The following is a 23,270-nucleotide window of genomic DNA, read 5'->3' as shown; positions in this document are numbered from 1 at the left end:
AGTCACTTTCTGTCATCTCGCGTAAATAGATGTGAAAAGGTGTGTGCATCTTCAATAACTGCTGTTCTCTCCTGGTGGTGTGGGGAAATGCAAGGCAGCCCCAGATCACCCTCTGTACTCAAACACCAAGGGACAAGGCAGTTCCTGGTGCCAGTGCTCCCACAGCCCTTTGCAGGCAGATGGGATATCTCTGCACGTGTTGCCATTAGTGGAGCCGTTCCCTTTCCAGCAGGGGCCAGTGAGTCTTTCCTTCCTAAGAGCTGCTGCTTGTCTTGGCAAGAGCTTTCCATCCTGCTGCTGACAGAACAGTGGGTTCAGCATCCGCTTTCATTAGCGATGTCAGGTCTTCAGCACTTGGCTTGTTTCACTGTTGCTGTTCTATTTTCTAAAGGTAGCTGAATTCTGCAGTTACATCTGTGCTTATTGCCCCAGGCTGGTTAGTGCACCCTTGGGCCTGTGTCCAGCTTCCCCCAGCTTGCCTAGCTCAGTGAACTGGGTCTTACCTCTCTGTGAGCTTCAGAAGCTGAACATCCCTCCCTGTACGCCGCCTTTGGACCCGGTTTTCACAAAAGCACCTGGTGTGGTGAACAGCTTGTGTGGAACAAGATCTGTGGGCTGCTGTGTCTTCCTCTCCCAGGCACCTGTGGTTGCTGCCCTGCTCATGCTTTAGTTTAACCTTCCCTGCAGCAGGAAGGATGGAGCTGGCCTTGACCCTGCATCACCAGAGAAGCCCATTATGTTTTCCTGGGAGGTGCTGTTTGGGGTGTACAGGACAGGGAGTGGGGGCACCACCTGAACTGGAATTTGGGTGCAGGAGTCTCTGAGACAAATATTGTCCTTCTCCACTGCCTTCCCTTTTCTTTCATGTATTGCTTGTGCTGCATCTCATATTTTGCTATGGAGGGGTTAATATTTTTGTTTATTGTTAATTTTTTTCCTTCCTTGGAGAGCATCTTTTGTTTTCTTGAATAGGCTTCTGGTATTTCATTGTCCTTTTGTGTGCTCCATAGGCTTCTCCCAGGCTCTGTAACCCTGACTTGCCCTGCCCCAGCCCCACATTGTTCCCCTGCCCAAGGCTCTGCTGGTTCTCTACCCTTGTACTGCAATGTGAAGGTTCAGCTGTTTCTAACTGTGCTAGTTCAGATAACCAATGACAGCTAAAATAAATGAGAGATGCAGTGAGGTGCCATGTTAATGCACTTCCCTACTCAGGCTTTTAAAGGGAAAAAAAAAAAAAAAGGTCTTTTGTGAATCATTGATAAGTTCAGCTTCACTCAGGGTCACTTATGCAAAAACCTAATATTGATTTTTCATCTTTGCTTAGAGTAGCTTCCCACGCATCTGTTCAGGATGCAATGGGGACTCACTTGTCAGCATATGACTCACCTACTTCTCTAAATTTTTCTTTTTTCAAGGATAGAGGAGCAGCCAACCAGCTCACAGGATGCTTGACCTTATACTGTAGGATCAGAGGTCGTTGCTGTGCTACAAGCTGAGGCTCTAGACATATTTTCCACATTTGCTTTTTTCCTGTTAAGCAGGAATATCTTTAACAAGGCAGATAGCTCTCAAAGTCATTAAATGTTCATTAGGGAAGCAGTTCTGCCAACCTTTCAGATTCTTATTGATGTCCTTCCAGGTCTCTGACCTAATTCTGGAGTTCTCCCAAGGGTTACATTGCTATCTGGAAAGAAAGCAAAATAGGGATAATACAATTGTTGTGGAATCCCTGACTGCACATATAACATTCTCCTTTTCACACACTTATTTCTGAAAGTCTCCAAAGCTGAAACAGATACCTAAACCAAACCCTCTCTGAATGGCCCTGCAGAAAAAATGATTTACAGGCAAAATGAGGCAGAGGAACTAAATATGGTACCTTCTTCTGATACAGAATGCCTCCTCCATCCGCTCCGACAAGGGACAGAGTATGCATGCCCCTGCCTGGGTTTTCCAAGTTGTCTCTGTATCCCAGAGGCTTTGACTTCCTGCAGGCATGCTGTGTCTGCAGCCCTTGGGCACCATGTGAGCACTGCAGGATGGTCCCAAGAGGAAAAATGAGAGACCCAGACCTGTGCCAGCCTGTTGAAATGAAGAGATCAGACTGCTTCAACAACAGAGAGCTTGACATCCATAGAAATGCTGAATGATTAGTAAGATATAGTTGGGGATATGCCATCACATCCTTAATATTTCTGTTAATTAGTCTTATAAAAATCCCAGATGAGTATAGAAAAAGCCCCAGCTCTGTCCCATACAAGAGAAGTGTGGCAGTCAGCCTTTAATTTAAAGCAGGTCAGTTTATAGTGTAGGCTCTTAAGAGCTGTTGCTATGAGCTGGGATTGCAACTTCACATCCTTCATCTTCTGCAGAGGTTATTTGTCATCAGACCTGTAGCAGTGTGGAGCCAGTGGTTTTCCTTGTGGCCTGTAATGCCTCCTACTCTCTGAGGGACACTCAGCTCTTCTGCATGGGGCCTCTGAGTACATTGGTCTCGAGGGGCTTCCAAAGCCTCTCTGCTCCTGAGGACTCTGTTCTCTCCAGTATTTCCTCATGTATTTCTCCCAGCTCAGTGTCACAGGCTAATAAGTGAGAGTAAGCAGAAATTGGAAAAAAGGAATAATTGGATTTTGTGTCCCCAGAGTGCTTTGCCTTTTTTGTGGTGTTTTTTTTGTGCTAGAGTGTTTAAGCCATTGGTGTCTTTATTGCCCTTCTCTACACTTTTAGTAAAATAAGATCTATTTAGGAAGCAGCTTTAGGATGGCTGATTTGAGTTTCCATTTAGACTGTGGTTCTGCATAAACTTAGTGGACAGTAATCACATTTGCTTCCTCCTGTGATCCTCCTGTTACCTGTGTACCAGATATTAACAGTCCTCCCTTTTCTCTGCTTTTCATAGTACATGGGCTGCATTGAGGTGCTGCAGTCGATGAGATCCCTGGACTTTGGCACACGAACACAAGTCACCAGGTAGGTGGTGTAAAACTGAGATTCAAACCAAGAATGAAAGGCCAGAGTGCTAATTTTTGTATAAAGCTGAGGGTGCGTGCCAAGCTCTGAGACATTGTTGAATAGGAGTTTGCATGCTTTGTTTTGTCTTTTCCTAAGTGATGATTTGAGTTATTTGATCATTACAATAGGCTATTTGCGTTGGAAAATGAATTGTTTCAGGCACAGACGTAATTTCTCTCCCAGTTCTTGCTCAGAGAGCCTCCCCCTGCCATGGCAGCACGGAGCAGAGATCCCCAGGCAGCTGGGGAAGGCAGCAGCTGGGCTGTGCACGTGGCTCAGCACTGCCTGCACGGCTCTCCCAAGGCACAGGGGAAATCCACTGGTGCTGTTGTGCCTGTGGGTGCCGTGGCCAGTGTGGACAGACAGGACCCTCATGGGTCTGTCAACCTCTGTCACGCTGCTTCCCACCCCATGCATCAGTCCCTCAATCCAGCAAGGTCATCTAAGGAGTTTTTATCAGATGTATGACATTGCTTGACCCCATCTGCACCAAGACCAGGCTCAGCTGGAAGTGGAGTCACAAGGAAAACATGTTGAAATACAGCTGTTTCCATCTGTACTTCAAGCTTAAGTTTTTAGGCTGCAAATTAGAAAAAGATTAATGTTTCATTCTCAGATACAACTGGGGATGTGGTTAAAATGTGAAATATTTTGTGGTCTTTTGAGAACTTTGCAATTTCTGTTGCAGGTTACTGCCAGTTTCTGTGTGTAGATTGTTAGTACACCTACGCTTGTAGGGTGGCTGAAATGTCCTGTCAGAAATAGAAAAGCACAATTTCATTTTTACATTTATTCTTGCAAGTCTTGCAGTGAGGGAGTGTTTGAGTTTTCAAAACAATCACTTTCTATCCAGCTCTGAGTGCTGCATGGTGCTGCAATGTGCTTAAGGTCTAGCAATCAGGACTAGTGCCAGGCAGCCCCAGCAGCCACCCAACAGTTTTTTGGAGAGGTGAGTGGCTGCAGGTTATCTTCACCTGGTCTTAGACATGTTCCCTTGTCCTCTTAGCTGCTTTTCTGGCATAGTTCATGCTGAGGATGCCAGGAGTGTGGTTGAGGCTTCCTGTGCCTGCCCAGCTCTTCCTTCCTGCTGGAGGGAGATTTTCAGATGCTGTTTTGCTTCCTCATGTTTGTATCCAAAAAGTCATGGAGAAAGGAAAGCAATGTGAAGGGATTAGTATTACATTTATACCTGTTGGCTCCCAGAATTATCAGCTGAAAGGAACTGAAAAACATGAGTCTTTCAACACCTATAGACTTCACTTGAAAGCTGTCCTGTTTGTTTTATATTCAAAACCAGCAGTTGTTGACATTTACAACTGGTATAAGTACACACTCAACCATGCATGTGTGCTTGAAGAAGTGCCTGAGATACCAATATACTTCCCTAAGGCAGGTCCTTGACAGACTGAGAAGAGCCATGTAATACACCCAGGCCACTGTGTTCTTCACAGCTCAGCCAGAGGGCGAGGTTATCTCCTGTTTGCAAGAGGTGTGTGTGCTGCTGTGCTAACAGAACAGAGCTTTGGCTGGTTTGTCAGGAAAATAATGAATATAAATTACTGCGTGACAAGAGCTTGCCAACTTAAATTTGGGCTAGATAGTAAGGTTTTGTTAAGCAGAACTGTGTCAAAACTTAACAATGGAAATATTTCCATCACCACATAAAAATTGCCACTGCTGACCTTAACGGGCTCTCTTGTGCATGAGAAATTCAAAACTTAAACTGTTTGCAAACCAAATGCTGAAGTGCTGAGCTCACACATGCAGACTTTAAAGTTTGATCGATGACAAGCTGACTGGAGCAAAGATAACATTGATTATTCCCCTATTGTTCTCTCGGGGGAACAGGTTTATAGACACATGCACAATGCACCAACCAAGGAGCTGCTGGAAATTATCCCATTTTAACCATGCTTATTATTTGAATTGGGGTAAAAGATGTTTTTACTTCGATGGCATTTCACTAAACAAAGAGGCATCTTCTGTTTTAAAGTGATGTAGAAGAGGTTTCTAGTTATGTTTGCGCCCTGCATTGCTTTATGTGTATGTGCATGCTTAGTTACCTCATGGTATCTAAAACTGCAGATATTATTTACCTTTCTCATTAATATTGGAAAGACCAACAGACTCATGTTTGCCAAAGTGCAGTGCGGGATCTGAAGGAATGAACATGGAGAATTTACTTTCTGCTTTCTTGCTGGACTTGCATTTTCAGTTGCTTGGCAGGCACATGGTCAGGAAGGCAGAAAGTGGCCTCTCTGGTGTGTGAATGACTGTGGGATGCAGAGGCTAAATGACCACAGTGCAGCAAGAGAAGGGCTGGGCACTGAGGTGCTGTTTACCCTCGGTGGCTGTGGGGTGAGGAGGGCAGAGGAGATTCCACTGCAATTTTCCAGCTCTCTGCTTGCCCATCCATGACCTGATTTGTTCTTAGGGACATCCCTCCCATTTTGCAGAAATCTGTGATCTCAAACTCCATGTTAATGACAAAAGTAACACCAAAAAAATAGCAATAAACATGACAGGTTCTTCTGCTTGAGGGTCTTTGTATTTTTTTTTTTTTTTTTTTTTTTTTTTTTTTTTTTTTTTTTGTAATGGTTAGCCTGAGCTTGCTGCTCTGGATACAAGATGTGTTTGGGTTGTCACCCTTGTGCTGTGGCAGGTCCTGCCTTTGCTGGACCCTGATGTGTGCTTCTCTTGTCCAGCCCTTCAGCTCTTTTCCTCTTACACATTTCCCACTTCTGTTACATCAAGCTGGTTATTAGTCATCAACTTTGGGCATTTCTGGGAAAAGAGATTCTGCAGCTTGGATTGGGGCATTAACTTGCAAACTTGAAAATGGTCAGGCAGTGGGGGGTGAAGGGTGTCTGAAATGTGCAGCCAGGGAGGGCTGCTGGAAGAAGGCTGACTTTGTTTGGAAGATTAATTTCAACTTTGTTGAGCCACATAATCCCTTTCTGTTACATGGTGTAGGCAGGGCCCTAGATGCTTAAAAGCAAATCCTCAACAGCATGCTTGCTTGCTTACATCAGCCCATCTTTCGTCTTTTATTCTCATTTTGGGGGAACAATAAACAAAGTGTCTCAGTGTTACTGCCCACAGGCGCTCTCCCTCACGGGCACCCTCTGGGAGCTGCAGGAGCTGTGCTTGCCACAGGTTTCCCTCCAGGGCTGCAGACCCAGAGAAAACCTGTGGACTGTACTTCTGAGTGGGCCTGAAAAAAAAACCCCAAAACGGTGGTTTAATGTCTTATGGATGCCAAAAATGGGTCACTCGTTTCAGTTTATCATGGATGCATCCAGAGTTTCTTCCTACTGTGTGGTGCAGTTTCTAGTTTGTGGAAATGACTGCATGTAGGAAGTGTTCAGTTGTAGCAGCAGGTGTTAACAAACTCTTGCTTTTTACGCCTTTCAAATAATATTTGTAAAGTTTTGTTAGATCACTGGGAAAATCACACAGAGGTATGCAGCAAGAAATGGCAGTACAACTATTTCCCCTACCAAAGAGAGGTAATAGAAACTATTAAGTAGAAATGGTTTTCTACTTTTTGGTTCCTTTTTACTGGACAGTTGCTTCAGAGCAGTCATCACACTGGCTTGTACAAGAACGGGTTCTGTAGCCAGCAACTCTTCCTGCAACGTTTGATTTCACATGCGCTGCCTGACATGTTCAATAACTCATTTGTCACCAAAAGAGACAACTTCCCTGTTTTTCCAATTTGTTTTGTATCTGGTTTTCTTTCTAGGTAAGGCTAGACTTGAAGGCTCCAAGTAGCCTTAATGTCTTGGCTCTGATTTTAATTTCCTTTAATATTGAATGAGAAGATGAGTTCTCATTTTCCAAGCCAATTATTGGAATCTGCAAGATCATTCTGCAGGATGCCTTCCTCTTTGTTTTTTTTGGTCATGTTTGGCCTTCCTCCTGGTAACAGCTAAATTAAACAGGAGCTAACCAAGAAGGGTATCAGGAATTTGCTTTAAAAACATCTTTTCAGTTGTGTAGGGGGAAGTACTTAGCTTTTAAATGCTAAGAAGGGTCAGTGCCCCTTTTCTTCCCTGCTGTTTTCACTCAGAAAATATTAATTATATATTGCTGTGGGTGAGGTCTCCATTCATTTGACAGCATCCAGGTTGAATTTCTCAGGATGTTCCCTGGCAGGAAGCCTCAGTGTATATCAGTGCTCTTCAGTGCTTGCAGCACTCAGCTCCCTGGTGTGGCAGCCCAGGGGACACTGAGCAGGGCAGCAGTGACTCCGGGGTTCACCGGCGCTGGGCCAGCTTTATTTCCTCTCTCATCTGCAGGGTCCTGGGGGCACCACTGGGCATCCTCACTGGGCATCTCTGCTTCATGGCACATGCCTGGCTGGAGCCTCTTGTCATTGTGTGCTCTCCTGATACTTTTCAGCCCTTCTGGACTAAATATTTCTCAGGAGGTGAAGGCCAGTGGTGTTTTCCTCCCACACACACACCCCAGGATCTGGAAACAGACAGGCTTTCCCAACCAGCTCGTTTCCTAATTAGCTCTTTGGATAATAATTCAATAATACAAACAAACAATTAAACAAACTCCCTTTCCCTTTAGAACCAAACAAAACCCCTTGGAAGATAAGTCTGAATTCAGCCATAAGAGAAAGGCTGAGGTTTGCAGTGCCCCGTATGGGCCCCTAAGCTGAGAAGGCGCCGGGCCCTGTGGGACAGGGCAGATGGAGACGCCGGGGCTGCGGCTCCAGCCGGGATGTCCAGGCAAGGCTATGGGAACTTGCTGAGCACACCCCAGCCCAGTATGGCTCCATTTTCCTGTTGGCTTCAAAGCAGTAGCTATCAGTGAGGAAAAGTCTGCGACTGTACAGCCAGCAGAAAGGTTTTGTCCCAGCTGCTGTGCTAACTTTGACCAGGGCCATCAGTGCTGTGCTGTATGTCCAAACCAGTCACTTGCTGAGCAAAGGCCAGAATTTGCCTTGTTCAAGTGTGGAAAACAGGCATAGCACATCACTCTGTTATCCTGTGTATGATTTATCTTTCATCTAGGAATGAGCACTGTGCATGCTTTGTGTATTACCCTTCTGCTGCCTGAACTGAGAGGAACCTGCAGAGGAGAAGTGGTGGCTAGAGACAAGGTCTAGTTTGGGAATTCCTATCAGAGATGGAAAGAGATGGACTGATAGCTCTGCAAAGGAACTGGAGAAGCTGATTATACATCCCCACCCCTCCATGGTGTTGTTTGGGTTATTGTGTTTTTGGTTTTGGTTCTGTTTTTTTTATTTTGGTTTTTTTTTTTTGGGTTTGGTTCGGTTTTGTTTTGGTTTTTTTTTTTTTTTTGAGGGGGTGTGTTGTTTTGGATTTTTTTTTTCTTTTTTGGAAAAGAAATCTCAAATCCCAGAAAGTCAATCAAAGCACCCAGCTGGGCTCACTCAGCATGCACCTGCTGTGCTAAATAGGAAGAATTAAGCAGGGAGGAGCCCCTCCTGCCATGCAAGAGACCTATCAATCATATTGAGAAAAAGGCTTTGAAGGCATTAGGTTGTTTGTCTTCTGGTTAGTTATGTTTGAGTTTTTATTATTAAACAAATTCTCACTAGGTGGAATGAATGTGTTTGATGAAGAAAAGGAATCCAAACCAGGCTGCTGAATCACTGTATTTTGTTAAATAGTTCTTTTGGTTTGGTTTTTTTTTTAACAGTGGGAGGAAAGAAGAAAGAAAAACAACTGTGAAAGACCTTCCAGAAGATTTAAGAGTTTATAAGTGGGCTGATAACAATAAATTGCAGAGTTGCTGGCTCTGTTACAGATGGTGCATGTGAAATGATCCAACAGTTTCTGCTGTATTTTTTTATTTGCAGGGAAGCAATAAGCCGACTGTGTGAAGCTGTGTCGGGTACAAATGGAGCTATAAAAAAGCGGAAGGTAAATCCTGTTTTAGCTCAGCAATTATTTTTCTGTATCTGCTTTTGATAAGCTGGATACATGATTCTCTAACAGGCTTCAATCCGTGCTGGAATTAGTGCATTTTAATCCATCTGAACTCAGCCTGAATAACATGGTAGCAGGGTGTTTAGCCTGTTTGGTTTGGGGCTGAGGCTATACCCTACTTTATTTTTCTCAAAATTAATGCTTTGCCCCGAGTTCCTGCTTCTACCAGCCCTTGCAATACATGGTGCTTTACAAGTTTTAGGTTTTGGCTGCTAAACTATTGGAATTGATTTTTTTTGTTGTTGTTTTGTGAGAGGGAGCTAATTAATTGGAAGATTATCTGCTGCTTACTTATATATACAAAAAATTAAACACAACTGAAATGGCAGTGTTTAATGGATTTTATTAAGTCACTGGGATGCAATGAGGGGCATCATCAGTGGTTACTGTTGGGTTGTGTCCAGCAGAATGTACCGATTTCCTTCTGTAACTGTGGAGCTCAAGAGGAATGAACTTGCTCTTGAAAGAGGAATACATGAGAGAGTTTCTTGCTTCACCCAGAAACACTTCATCCTCTGGAAACAAAGAAGAGTTCAGAAAGAAAATTGCACATTCTGAATTACTGAGCCAGCTATAGCATTTAGATCACTGGGATTTTGCTTTAAAACTTTTTTCCCCTATTATTGACATAAAACCCATTCCTACCAGTATTGTATTCAGAGCTGATGTTTGTTAGAAGATCTATTTGCATTTGATCAAGTCATTATCCTTGCTCCATTGAAAGTCTCAATAAGATGCCATAAAACCTCCTTGACTTTCATATGTTTCTGCCCCTCACAGACTGGGCTGACAACCTCTTTCTTTTCTTTCTTTGTTCAAAGCCTCCAGTGAAGTTTCTGTCTTCTGTACTTGGCAAAAGTAACCTTCAGTTTTCTGGCATGAATATAAAGCTGACCATTTCAACAAGCAGCCTCACTTTGATTAATGCTGACACGCAGCAGGTAGGATACATGTAATCACTGTCCTTTTCTCCATGCTACAGTTTTGTCTCGTTTGTGGCTTCTGAGGGAAGGCTGTGCCCTTCAAAGGGAATGCAGGACCCTTTAGCAGACCTGTGCATGCCTGGTGAAGCTGAATTATATGATGCCTCTGAATTGAAAAATGAAAGCACTTTGGAGGAATTGACATACAACACAGGTCCTTTTTGTTCATGCTGGCGTGTTCCATGGGGAGGGATCCTTGAGCACTTGACAAACTCTTTCTCTGGATGTGTTTGTCAGTAAAGTGCCTAATGAAGAAGGCACTAGTCCTGACTGTAGTTTCTGACAATTCCTAGGAGGGAAAAAAAATTACATGGGTATTAAGTCAGAGCTTGGCTTTGGTGTTCATTCAAAGCTATTTTACAGCTGGATGTTACATGTGTACAATCAATTATACTGAGTACAGTCTCTAGGCTCCATGGAGGTGTGTTCCTGAGAGCCTGGGTTTGCTTGGAACTGTGCTCCCTTCCTTCTTGGCAGATATGATAAGCATCTCTGTCCTGCCCACCTAATTCCTCCCTCAGCTGTTGGTATCGCTCCCTGAGTGATCTCATCCCGGGCCAGCAGCAGGTTTTGCTCCAAACTGGAGCAGGTCAGGGAGGTCATTTTCATTTTGGCTCACTGGCTCTGAGGAATGCTGCACTGAGCTGGTGCCATGCTGAGCATCAAGGAGCTCTTAGGGGTTTGTCTGTAGTGCAGAGGTCTCCTGTCCATTGCACATCCTGGGAGGGAATTAGGACACCAAGTTTTCCTTTCTTTTGGGTACAATTAGAAGTTGGTGGTTGAATTAATTCTGAAGAATTAGAAGTTGGTGGTTGAATTAATTCTGAAGACTCCTTAAGGAAGATTTCTCAGGGATCTAGACATTATTAAATATGAATGGGTAGTCTCAAAAATACTCCTATTTTTATCTCTTTCCTTCCTAAATGATACATGCATAAATTAATAAATGGGATTGTTGTGAATTTACCTGCTTGTTCTATGAAGACATATGCTCTGATGTCTTCTAATGTGTGGCCCAAGAGCATGTTTAATTAGTCTGTTATGCTTTTCAGATTATTGCCAACCATCACATGCAGTCCATCTCATTTGCTTCTGGAGGTGACCCGGTAAGTATTGATTTATAAAATATACTTCTGCAGGGATAATGAACTCATGTAATAATTGTTACCTGCAAATACTTTGCTTCATCCTTTCCTTCCACAAGCACTAACAGAGTACACTGCACTTCTGGATCATGACCAGTAATACAAGAAAGCTGGGGGACTGACATTGAAAAGGAAATGCGGAATAGTGACTCAGTGCATCTTTAGTAGATACACAGTAAACTTTGCTGTTGCCCATCAATGAGCATCAGTCCATTCAAAAGCCCTCTGACTTGGGGATCTCAAAATAAGAATGTGAAAATAGGAATTGATCAGTTCAGTGAGCTGATACCTGTCATAAAAGCCATCAGCACTGACACCTCCAAGTTTTTAGATTAGTTTTGACTCAAGCAAAGAGCTCCTATGAGACAGATGTGGCATAACCACCTTCTTCCTGCAGATAGGGCTGTTCTTCCAAGTGTTGCAGCCATGCAGTAATGGATGTTTTCAAGTCAGAGGGTTTTTATTCTATTCCAAACTCTTTACTGCAATGATTGTAAGCAGCAACCCAGACTGCATCTATCTGGGTTGGGTAATACTTTAGGACTTGTTTACCTTTTTTAGTGGGTTTTTTTTTTTATATTATCTTGCACAGTGAGTTCAGATTTCTGAGGCTACATAGGGCTGGGTTTGGTCAGTGCTTAATGGCAGGGCCAGCAAGAGATGTGCATGCACACAGATGTGCTGCAGGAAATGGGCTTGGTGGAGCAGCTGCTGACACTCCTTACTGGGAGGATAATGTAAAACAGAGGTCTTGCTCATCAGTGGTAACTATAATCTAGTGGCCCTTCACTTAAAGGACAATTTTGTTGTCTTGTTCAGGTAATTTTTTCAAAATTCCATTTATATTTAAAATGGGAGATTGTTTCCACAAGACCTATTTTTCCACTTGCCCCACATTCAGGGTCTAAGTGAAGTTCAGTTTTGCTCTGGGCTGTGAAGGTGTAGCACTATTCTTTCTGATAATTAAGCCTGTTCTGGCTTTATTTTAAAGCAAAATCATCCAGGCATCTACATAAACATTAAAAAGACATAAAAAATAGCAGGTGCTGCTCCAGTTACTTTAGTTTCTAGTAGCTCCCTAGATCTGATTTATTTTAAAATATCTATCCTAAAATATTTATGAACTTTAAGAAAAACTTGAAAGGAAAAGGAAGGAAATTGAGTTCACTAGACACATAAGAAATATTTTGCTTGCTTTGTTTTAATGATATTAACTTTAGAGATGAAAAAAAAATTATCTAGGACAAGTTCTGCTGGCCTTAAGACCTGCCTCTTGTGTCATTCATTCTGAATTATTAAATGATTGTTCTTGTGCATATTGCGAATGGGGCCTTGTTTCCTGCAAGCTGATTGCATCTTCCCTCAAGAGAACCATGCCTTTAAGCTGTGAATTGCATTTTTCCTGTCCCACCTTAAAGATCCAAAATAACAAAATGCATCTTTAATAATTAAAAGAATGTTATTCATTACCTCACCAATTTACTGCAACACTGAATTATCAAGCCACTCTCTGCATTTGCGGTATCATTAGAAATGTTAATTTTTCTATTCCAGTTCCCTTTTCAATTTGACTAGATAAAGAGGATTATATCAGTGCTAGCTAGAAAAAGAATCAGAAACAGAAAACTGATTATACAGAGGTTGTCTGATCTCAGCAGCAGCTTTAAGATCCAGGGTAATTTAACCTGATTGTAGCCAGACTAAAATTGGGCAGGAGCAATTTGGATCAGATACCCATTTTATTCTGCATAATTTTAAAGTTTAACTTTTCACTAAGATGCCTTCAAAACTCAATCTTATTGCTACAAATTTGGAACACTGGAAACTTGTCCTCTGCAGTATGTTAGCACTATTTTATCTTCCCCTGATTCTGGTAAGGACTGTCCCAGCCAAAAGCTGTGAGCAGCAGTCACACAGCCCTGACGTGTTACATGGGAAAGGCTGTGAGCTCCGTGGAGCAGTGGAAGCAGCAGCACTGCTGGCTGATGAGGCACCAGTTGTGTTTCTACTCCTGTTGCAGAGCTGGAATGGAATACATGGTTTATTGAAGACCCAAAGAATGACAAATGGTCTAGTGCATTTTTTAGAAGAAAAAGAACATGGGACAATTACTTTGTTGATAGCCACCAGTGTGTTACTGACATTTTCCTTGGCTCCCTTTGCTAGTACCTCTGGTTGTTTTTCCCTAAAAGAAGTGTGCATTTTAAAGCTAAAAATGTATCTGTCTATATGCAATTGCTGTGCTGTGGTGGTAGGGCTGTTCATAATTAAAATGTTCAAGACATTTGTTGTCTTCTTTCCTGTAGGATACAACAGACTACGTGGCATATGTAGCAAAAGACCCTGTTAATCAGAGAGGTAATGAAACAAGTTTCCAGTTGTTATATGTGTTTATATGATTGCTTTATTTGTATGTAACAAGGAATTGTTTGAGTTTTAAAATAAGGAAGCTACTGAACTCAGCTCAATAGTCTGTACAATTTCTGGCTTTGCTGTATGTATAGGGGTAATAGTATGCAGGCTGTGGCTTTAAATGTCATATTTTTTTGTGCAATGTAGTGGGAATCTGCAGGTCAGCCTAGAGCTGTACTAGCTGCTGGCTCCATGAAGGGGTAGGAGCTTTGCTTTTCTGCTACAAGCAATATAGCTTGAGTCTCTACTTTCTGGTATAAACTGCATTTACTTAAAGTAAGGTGTCTCTTTTCAGCATGCCACATCCTGGAATGTCCCAATGGGATGGCACAGGAGGTGATCAACACCATAGGGCAGGCTTTTGAGCTCCGGTTCAGACAGTACCTGAAGAACCCATCTAGCCTGGTTACATCTAATGAAAGGTCAGCATTCTCAGTCACATAACTGGCAGTTTCCTTCTCTTTAGTACTTTTCAGGAAAATAATACACTACAAAGAGTGATCCATAAGTAAGATGCTTTGAATATGCTTTCTGGACATAAGATAATTCAAATGTATGTCTATATGTGCAGCGTATAAGATAGCAAAATTAGCTTATTCCAGTGAACTCCATTGATTTTTGTGACATTTGTACAGGTGCAGAACACAGAATTAAGCTGTATTGTTCCTCAGATAAAGCAGCCTTATTTTAAGTCATGCAAGTTGAACAAATGTTCAAATTACTCTTCCCAAATAAGTTCAGCTCTATAAATAGCAGACACACGGTGACTGAGCTCAGTCCTGACCTGTGCCAAGTTTAAGCTTGTTGCAGCTGTAGAAAGTGTGTGGTGGGGAAAAAAGGCATTTTAATTCACCTTTCTGCTATTCTGCTCATGTCCTGGCAGCACCCTCAGTTTTCACCTGGCATGACTTACATAGCCTCATGAACTGAAATAAACACAGCCACCACCTGGTGTTTTAAAGTGAGAAGCCCCATCCTCTGCACATTGCCCAAAATACAAGGCCTAGATTAGTTTCTGGACCATGTTTCCCCATTTCAATTACCCTTCTTCCATTGCACTGGGACATAATTCTTGCTCTAATTTATGACTCTCCTCACAGATTTGCCATGCCTATTTTTCTCAGGCTTCTTTTTACTGTAACACCAAATTTGATTGCCTGCTACTTCCCATGCGTAGGTAAAGCTGTGGCACTGCTTACCTGCACCCTGAGCACAGGAGTCCTGAGCAGGCAGTGTCACTGGAACAGGGCCTAATGCATCACAGCAGAGCTGGTTTTATTGCATAAATGCAACTCCAGTTTATATTTATTTCAACGTATATGGTGGTTCTTGCCATTCCACTGCTAAAACTGGTCTGTTTTTCCTGGGGAAAATAACCTGTCTTTCCTAAGAAAAGCCTTTATTTCCTAAGAAATCCTGCTAGGTTATGGCACAAGCAAAATAGGAGCAGGGAGAAATAGAAGAGGGTAATTAGATTTCCTCCTTGATCATTACCCACAGCCAGCCTCTGAGAATGGTCCTCGGGCAGAGGAGTCGGATATTGCTGTGTGAATGAGTCACTCCCTTCCAAACTACTATGAATCACATAATCAAATACTTGCACTGCATATCACATAATCAACTACTTGAACTTTATCTCTTTCCTGCTCATGGCCTTTTATCCAATTATACTCTTGTTAATCAGAGAACTAAGATTTGAGATGAGTTTTTTTATTTTGGGACCGGAGACAGTACAGGAAGTACCTAGATGTTTTGCAGTGTATCAGCTGCACACTTAAACTACCATCATTCTGGTTTAGCTGAAGAAAACCATTGTGTGCTCTTCTTCATGTCATTCAGCGTTCCCTTCAAGCTGAACCAGAATATTGATTGTGGTTATTAAAATTGGGTAAATGCCTCTGAGAACAGCTACTTTTTCTTTTTTTTTTTTTTTTTTGGTAGCAATACTTGATTTTCTAAAACAGTTGCAGGCTTGTCTGACTAAATGCCATGAGGTTTTAATTTTTCTCTTGAAGTCTGGCTGTCCCCCAGCAATATCTAGATTTATAGAGTTCAGTCAAGAAGCCCTAAGAATTAATTTAATGGTCAACATTTTGGATACTTTAATGAACAAAGCATTGGAATTCTTAAAGTTTCAGTAGATTTCTCTTACCTTTTCTTTAACTTGAAAATATATCTGGGCTGTCTGGTGCTAATTAAATGACTGTACCTCCCTCTACCCCAGACTGTCATGACTACTTTTAATTCAGGAAGAAGTAACTGGAAAAATAAACAGCTCTGAAAGTTCCAGCCCAAAGCACTTTACAGCCTCCATATGGCGGATCTGTGTATTGTGCTTTGTGCAGTCACTGGGGATGTTTGCCTGCACTAGAGCAATTGATTACATCAGAAGCTTCATTTTTTTCCCCACATATTTTTTGCAGTGAGGCAGCAAATGCTAATGGATCAGCTGGGAATTCACAGGAGAGGGAGGATCATCATGAATATTACAACGAAATTCCAGGGAAGGAGCCTCCCACTGGTGGAGTGTTAGACATGCGAATGAAAGTGCAGTCAGACCAAAGGGTTAAGTGTCCTGTCCAGTGCAAAAAGCAGTATTGCTCAGTAAGTACAACATCTGCTGGGATAAATATTTGCTGTTTATTATGGGAGTGAATAATAAAATGTTTCTGTGGTGTTAAAGCATGGCATTAACATTAGAACCAGGTCTTGTTTATCCTGGGAAAAGGTTTTTTTAGGCTACATTTAATGATGCTTAGTATATAATTGAATCCCAAAGCACTTTCTGAATATTAACTGGTTTGTCCTTAGAGTACTTTCAGGAGTCCAAGTAATATTCCCTTGTTCACTCATTAGCTCTAAGAAGAAAATAGATACCAATTTAAATGACTTGTTGGAGAGAACATCTGCAAAATCTGGGACCTCCTGGCTCCCTATTCTGTGATCTAATAAATATTTCATCCCATCCATTATGCTCTACAACTTACACATACAACATTGACTGATTGCAATATATATACAATATTCATTACTCTTGGATTGTTTCAAGAAGCTCTGTTAAGTCAGCAGAAGATATCTGTGGCTCTTGTCTAGCATAGTGGAAAATAAAAACCAATCGGGGAGTAAAACAAGCCAAATTCAGATTGGCTGCACAGATTTCGGAGTCTGCTGTGTGAGGCCTTGGGAGCACCATCCTTTCCCCACACAGGAAAGAAGGCACCACCACTTTGCTCAGAGGGAGCACACTCAGATGTGCCTTCTGGAATCCAGTTGGTTCTGTCTAAAAACTTGCTGCTCCCAAGTGTTTTTTGTGTTTGGTGGCAACTACTCTGGGGCTACTACATGTTCCTGTGCTACTGTTCCATCCATTTTCTGCTGCTCAGCATTCCCTGCAGACATGAACCATACTCTGCATATCAGGTCCTCACCTCCCCAACAGTTCTCTAAATCTAAAAATGTTTTACTATATCCAGAGTTTGCACCTGATGCTCACCAGTGTTATTGCAAGGAGTTACCCTGAATGTAAATGCAAATGACTTTCTCCCATGGGGTGTTGCTTTTTGGTTTTCCTTTTTCTTTCAATGCTGCTCAGACAATTTAGTAACCATTTCACTTTCAAACCATGATACCTCTAGTTGATTTTATGATGAGGGACACTTATTAGAAAATCTGAGTTTTCTTACCTAGGAGTTATACTGTATATATAATATACTAAACATTAGATATTATAATGTTTATTATAATATAATAAACATTAGATACATAACTGGGCAGTTATGTGAGGCTGGAGTCCAGACATGACTTCTAAAGAAGGAAGTGTATCAGTGTGAAATATTATTTGAGGAGATGGGGATTTTTTGGTGAAGAACATGTTTAATTACCTGTATGTCTATTAACATGGATATTTTGAAGTTACCTGAGTTTTTCTAGGGGACTACTTTATGTGACTGATTTAAAAATTTTTCTATAGACAGGCATCCCAACCTTCATCAATATATACGAAAATTGTCCAGAAGAAAACAAAACTGTTGGTATGTACTCTTTTCCTTCTCATGCATCTGCAGAATTAACCAGGGCAGGCTGCCTGAAAGAGCTGCCCCTTGGCTTTCAATACAATGGTGAAAAGTGTTCTACTTAGTGGGTCATTTTTAGTTCCCGAGATGAAGGGCAGACAAAAAAGCCTTACAGCTTTTCTAAAGGCCACTAATCTATCTTCATGTCTGCTGGCAGACTTACTCATTTTACTTCTCATGATACTGTACAGTAGCTCTTTGTTTTTTTAATTCTCTTTCATACTCTTTGTTGGTTTATTCCCTTTCTTCATACCATTTGAAAAAGGAAGATACTTCATTACTTATCAGTCTCTGAATATATCCCTTCTCCTACAAATGCTCAATGAGATCCAAAGTATCAGCATTGGGTTTTTCCAACAGAGCCTGGCCCCTTGCTTCCAGCATCCCTGGCTTCTCAGTGTGACTGTGCCCTTCCCCTGCCTTAGGCAGCTTTGTGCCCAGGATCAATTTGCCTTTAGCAAAGTCTGCTCTCAGGGACCCCAGGAGATCATCAGCCTCCATCCCTTTCTGGACTTCCTTTGCCACAGCTGATGCCCTGAGCACATTTACTCAGCTCCTCTGTTTCACTGCACAATGAAGTCCTTTCTGATTTCCCACCTGCATGGCTCTGAAGTGATCCATTACACTGTCTGTAAGGGGATACTTCAGTTTCTTGTGTTATTTCCAGTTCAAGGAAAGGAGAATCAAATGGTTTCTACAAAGAGAGGGTGAACAAATAAAAGAATGAATGAATAGATCTATGAATAAAACGTTTGTTGGAGAGCAAAAATATGCCTGCTATTTGGCTAGCTGAAGAGCTATTATTTTCATACCCTGCAGGGGATATTCTGTTAGCTTGTTCCTAGGCTTGGATCTTAACCTGACAGATGTGGCTTGGGCTCTTTAGGCTGAGCCTCAAAGCACCAACCTCCTCCATCCCTCCCTTCTCCACCAGAATAGCAAGCGAGAGAATTGCTCAGCTTCCCACAAGCTCTTTTTGTGGTGCAGAGGGGAAGGAAAGGATTTTGCAACAAATAACATGTATGGTTTGTGTTTCTGTAGAGGCATGTGTATTAATTTCGTTCCAGTCTGTGGAGGGTTCATTGCTGACATTGATTGAAGCAGAACTGGACTAGTGCAGAACATTTCTGAAAACTTCATTCTAATTAATTCTGGACCTGGTGCCTTCTAGAAATATGGAAAAATAAGTTCATTTGCATTTTTATTTTCCTTCTGAATTACTTTAGTGGGCTATAAAGAAGAACATCATTCCTATTTCAGCTTTTACAGTTAAAGCTGAGTTAAAAAAAAAAAAACACAGGAAATCTGTGCATACTATATACTAATTGCAGGTAATTGTGATGAGAGATCACAGAAGACAATAAAAGAGGCAACCTCATTGAAACCTGCCTACAAAGCAGATCTCTTTGATGATCCATGTTACATCAACACCCAGTCCCTGCATTCTGCAGCCTGTGCAGCCCGAGGTCCAGCAACAGCACAGATCCCTGGGAGCCCTCTGCACCAGGCCAGTAGGTTCCCTTTGCAATGCCATACCTGTCTAAGCACTGGAAGGAGGGGGGCTTTTCATTTCTCTGCATGGAGAAAGATTCGGGTTTCCCATAAGAAATATAGAAAAGATGGGGGGAAGAAATCTATCCTCGTTATTCTTTTTCCTTGTTAGATTCAAGAGAAAAGGGATTAAAGAGCAGAAATAGTGATGTAAACGAGCAATATTCCATCTTCTGTAGTCCATTGATGACAATGAATATAGAGTGCCACAGGTATTAAAAAACACGTCTTTAGGATGATAGGAGCTTGGGTGACTGCACATTTCCTCAAGGAAGAGGCTTCTCCTGTATCTTCAAGGTCTTAACCCGCTAAGGTGGAAATTACCTCAGATGCCTTTGCTTCACAGGCAGTAGCATGCCAGGTTAAAGTGGAATTATTGTGACTGTCTTTTCTCAGTTCTTTCATAAGTGACCATTGAATCTCATCCAATAATTTCTAAATCAAATTCTTTGATCCTGTGGTATAAATTAAATGTATGTCTGAACTTGATTTATGGACTCAAAGTGGTGGATATCTATTAAATGATTATATAGTTGCTACTGATTGTCCTCATTATTGAATATACTTTATTAGCTTTGCCTTTTATGGTTTCCCACTGAGTGTTTTTTCTGTCAGAGTTGGCTCCACTCAAGAAAGTGGAACAAGGACTGGACAATAAAGGAAACAAAATAAAGAAATCTGTGACATTTCCAGCTTGGGGCTGTATCATGCTCTAAAAGGAACTGCTTATATCCCAAGGAGCCTTAGGTTGCGCAATTCCATTGAAGAAGTGGTATCCTCTTATTTTCCTTAGAAGAATCCTGCCTGTGAATCATTTGCAGTCTGACTGGCTATGTCCCAAACCACCCAATTTTTTTAGTACATTTGGTAATTGTTCGTTTTTTAAAAGCAAATGCATCATGCTGTAATCCTTCCCTTCTGGCTACATTGGCTATGTTGTCTTACATTCCTGCACATAGCTGGAGCCACTCAACATGACTCTCCCAATGATCTGTGACAATCTCTTCAGAGCTTGTTAAGGAAGAAGGAAAAACAAGATCTTGAGGGGGAGAAAAAATAAAAGCTAAAAAGCCAAAAAAAATCTCGTTTTTACAGGGAAAATTTGACTTTTTCCTACAAAGAAATATAACCCCAAACCAGTAGAGCATCAGAAAAATTCCTCTTTCTAATCCCTGTTGCCTAGCGACCAAAGGCTTTCCCATCTAAGGTAGGGGAAGAGGTGGTGTGATAATTTTGCCTAATACACTGGAGGGTCATGAGCATTCATCTGTGCATATTCTTAGAGTTTGTAATGTTGGTTTGCTTCAAGACTGAATAATTTGATTTTTTTAAAAGCTATTAAAGATATTGGCTTGCATCCTTTTAGGATGAAGTTTTTGGTGAAATGTCCAATACATTCCCTTCCATTTAATTTTAGAGTTACCGGAACCTGTTCAGCAGAGTGCCACAAGCAACACAGCTGGTCTCTGTGTTCTGCCACAAATAAAGCAACAGCTAAAGAATGAAGATTGTTACCATGGCAAATTGAACAGGAAAGCAGCAGAGAGCCTTTTAGTCAACGATGGGGATTTTCTGGTACGAGAAAGCACAACATCACCTGGTCAGTATGTTCTCAGTGGACTTCAGGGAGGGCAGGCAAAGCATCTACTCTTGGTGGATCCTGAGGGCAAGGTATGAATATTTTATATAATGACATTTCAGTGCTGCTCAGATATTTTAATCAAAATGCATGGGTGCATTCCATGAAGTGGAAGTGATTTTATTTCATCCAGGTTAATTTAAATATAGCCAGTGGCTGCAATAGGTTTGAAAGTTCAAAAACTTAGAAGCACTGAAGTACTGTGGAAGTAGCAGGGAAGAACTTAAATACTGTTAATCCAGGTGCTGATAATTAGTGTATATACTTAAGACATCCTGAGAACCGTTAGTGCTAGAAATAAAAAACTCTATCCTTAATTATGAATTTCTGGATACAGAAAATGTTTGTTGTCACTTCAATTCTATTTTCTTCTGTCAGCAGAACAGTGTTGAGTGATATTGCTGAGGAGGGAGTAAATCAAAAAAGTAATCCTCAATGGGATTTAGGGAAAAAACTCTTCTGTGGAGAAAAAAAAAAGGTTATTTCATTCCCCTGAGCAGAATCAGCCCAGTTGGACATACAGTCTGTTTGCTTTTCCACTGCTTTTCTTGTGAGCTGATGGTGGGTCAAAGGATAGATCTGAATTGCTGTCTATAGCCTAATGATTCTGCTTAAGTGAGTTCAGTGGCGTAAGTGCCTTTTGGTTTTAATTTGTTAGGCTTATGTCCAACTGGTTATAAGCACGATCTAACCTTAAATACATTCTTTTGCTTCTTCCACTAGGTGAGAACCAAAGATCATATATTTGATAGCGTGGGTCATCTTATTCAGTATCACATGGAAAACAATTTACCAATCATCTCCTCTGGAAGTGAAGTGAGCTTGAAGCAGCCTGTAAGGAAAGAGAGTAATATGGGACATATGCAGTATCACAAATAATCCCTTGGATCTCACAAATCCTGGGACAATTCATAACTGAACTTTCTATTATGAAGACAAGTCAAAAAAGTATAGACTGCACTTTCTGCTGCTGTTCCAGAAGAAGCCCTTTTGTGTGTGTATGTATGAATATATGTATATGTGTATATCTATGTAGATCTATAGAGATCAACAAGCATAGTTATATAGATACATATAATCTTAATCTTAACAAAATTACACCTTCAGAGTGTGAGATTCATTTGTGACAAGGTATTTTAGACATGCACAAATGTCACTTTCAAGGTCATACTGAATCAGTAACTATTGAAAAGCACAATTAAAACTCTACATACAAAAGCTCACTTGAAAGAACTGCTGGAACATTAGTATGTGCCTTTTAGCATAGAACTATTGAAACCAATATTATTTATACTGAATTAGTTTTGGGTGGTTAAACAAACATGTCTATGCTTTTAACTATTTGCCAAAAACAAGTACAATTTGAATATTACTAAAATGTCATCTTCTTTCGATAGACACTAACATTTTCATTTTGCTTGTAACAGCACTTTACTAGCAAGTAATGTTTGAAATGAATGGCATTCACAATACAGAAAGGCTGTCCAGTTTCTTAATAATTTTTTGTCACTGTCTGACTACTCAAAGATTTGAGATTACAAACATTTACAAAGTTGAAATTAATATATGTAATATAATTTTGGAATAGAACTTGTTAAGGCACAAGCATGCTAGATCTTAATATTTTTGTCTTGCATATGATTTTACTATTATTATCACTTAATACTGGAAACATCTTTTTAAAGGTAGGCTAAATATATTTTCATTGACTACATAGTTGTTTACAAACTAGAAAAGCTGAACAAAACTAATGATACATTTTGGGAGAAAACTATTTAAAAGATGTTTGAACTTTGCATGTGTCCTTAGTGTTCTTTCCAAAACAGGATAGTTTTCCCCTCTTCACATAGAGTCCATTAGGTCCTAAATATGGAAAAATCTTTTAAAAGAAGTCTATTGTTTTACCACAATAAATACTCTAAACATGAACAATCCTATATTCAGAGTGAACAGTGATTTATTTGGCTTCCTGTTGAAGAAATGGTGATTTAGTAAGTGACTGAAGAAAGGCAGGGGAGATTTGGGGAATTAACTGGTAGTCCAGGTGATGGCCTGAGGGAAATGGTGCATTTAAGACAAGCAATGTCCTCTGGCATGAACAGACATAATTCTTTCTGTCTCCCAGCCCACCAGCTCAGTTCCTAAGGCAGAAAATTGTTGTGGAGTTCAGCAGTTGCTGGAAATCTTGACCATAAAAAAATACATTCTGTTTGTTTGCCAGTGTTTGTGGTAAATGGAACACTGTAATATAATCTCTTTCCTCTAGAAAACAAGAGGAGAGGTCTTACAAAATTATGGAAGACAAGCTTCCTTGGAGGGGAAAATATAATGTAAAGAACCACACTTAGAGCCTACTAGAAAACATCTTTATTTTTATCCTCAGGTAATAGCTATAAAAATGCATTTCATTCTTTGATAATAGTATGATTAAGCTACTCAATTACATATAATGAAGCAGTGAGAACCTTTAAAACATTAGTAGTGGA

At 41.0% G+C, this 23,270-nt stretch overlaps 1 protein-coding gene across 3 annotated transcripts in view; it reads left to right on the top strand.

Annotated features, from left to right (window-relative positions):
• The window catches only part of SHC4 (SHC adaptor protein 4), a 28,103-nt gene extending 5,382 nt beyond the window's left edge, over positions 1–22,721 (top strand). For 2 of the 3 annotated variants that reach the window (XM_002198532.7, XM_030281220.4), the window contains 11 exons: positions 2,900–2,970; positions 8,852–8,915; positions 9,803–9,922; positions 11,017–11,070; positions 13,416–13,467; positions 13,817–13,943; positions 15,945–16,125; positions 17,492–17,552; positions 18,926–19,105; positions 20,563–20,816; positions 21,508–22,721. In XM_002198532.7, the coding sequence (XP_002198568.3) occupies positions 2,900–2,970; positions 8,852–8,915; positions 9,803–9,922; positions 11,017–11,070; positions 13,416–13,467; positions 13,817–13,943; positions 15,945–16,125; positions 17,492–17,552; positions 18,926–19,105; positions 20,563–20,816; positions 21,508–21,663 (1,320 nt within the window). In that variant the 3' untranslated portion in view covers positions 21,664–22,721. The remainder of the gene's footprint in view (positions 1–2,899; positions 2,971–8,851; positions 8,916–9,802; positions 9,923–11,016; positions 11,071–13,415; positions 13,468–13,816; positions 13,944–15,944; positions 16,126–17,491; positions 17,553–18,925; positions 19,106–20,562; positions 20,817–21,507) is intronic. The other variant, XM_030281219.4, reaches the window with a different exon arrangement.
• Positions 22,722–23,270: the final 549 nt, after the last annotated feature.

This window comes from Taeniopygia guttata, chromosome 10 (assembly GCF_048771995.1).
Source record: "Taeniopygia guttata chromosome 10, bTaeGut7.mat, whole genome shotgun sequence".
Classification (NCBI taxonomy): domain Eukaryota; kingdom Metazoa; phylum Chordata; class Aves; order Passeriformes; family Estrildidae; genus Taeniopygia; species Taeniopygia guttata.
Note: the sequence above shows the minus strand (reverse complement) of the source record. Positions and strands in the feature narration are given on the sequence as shown.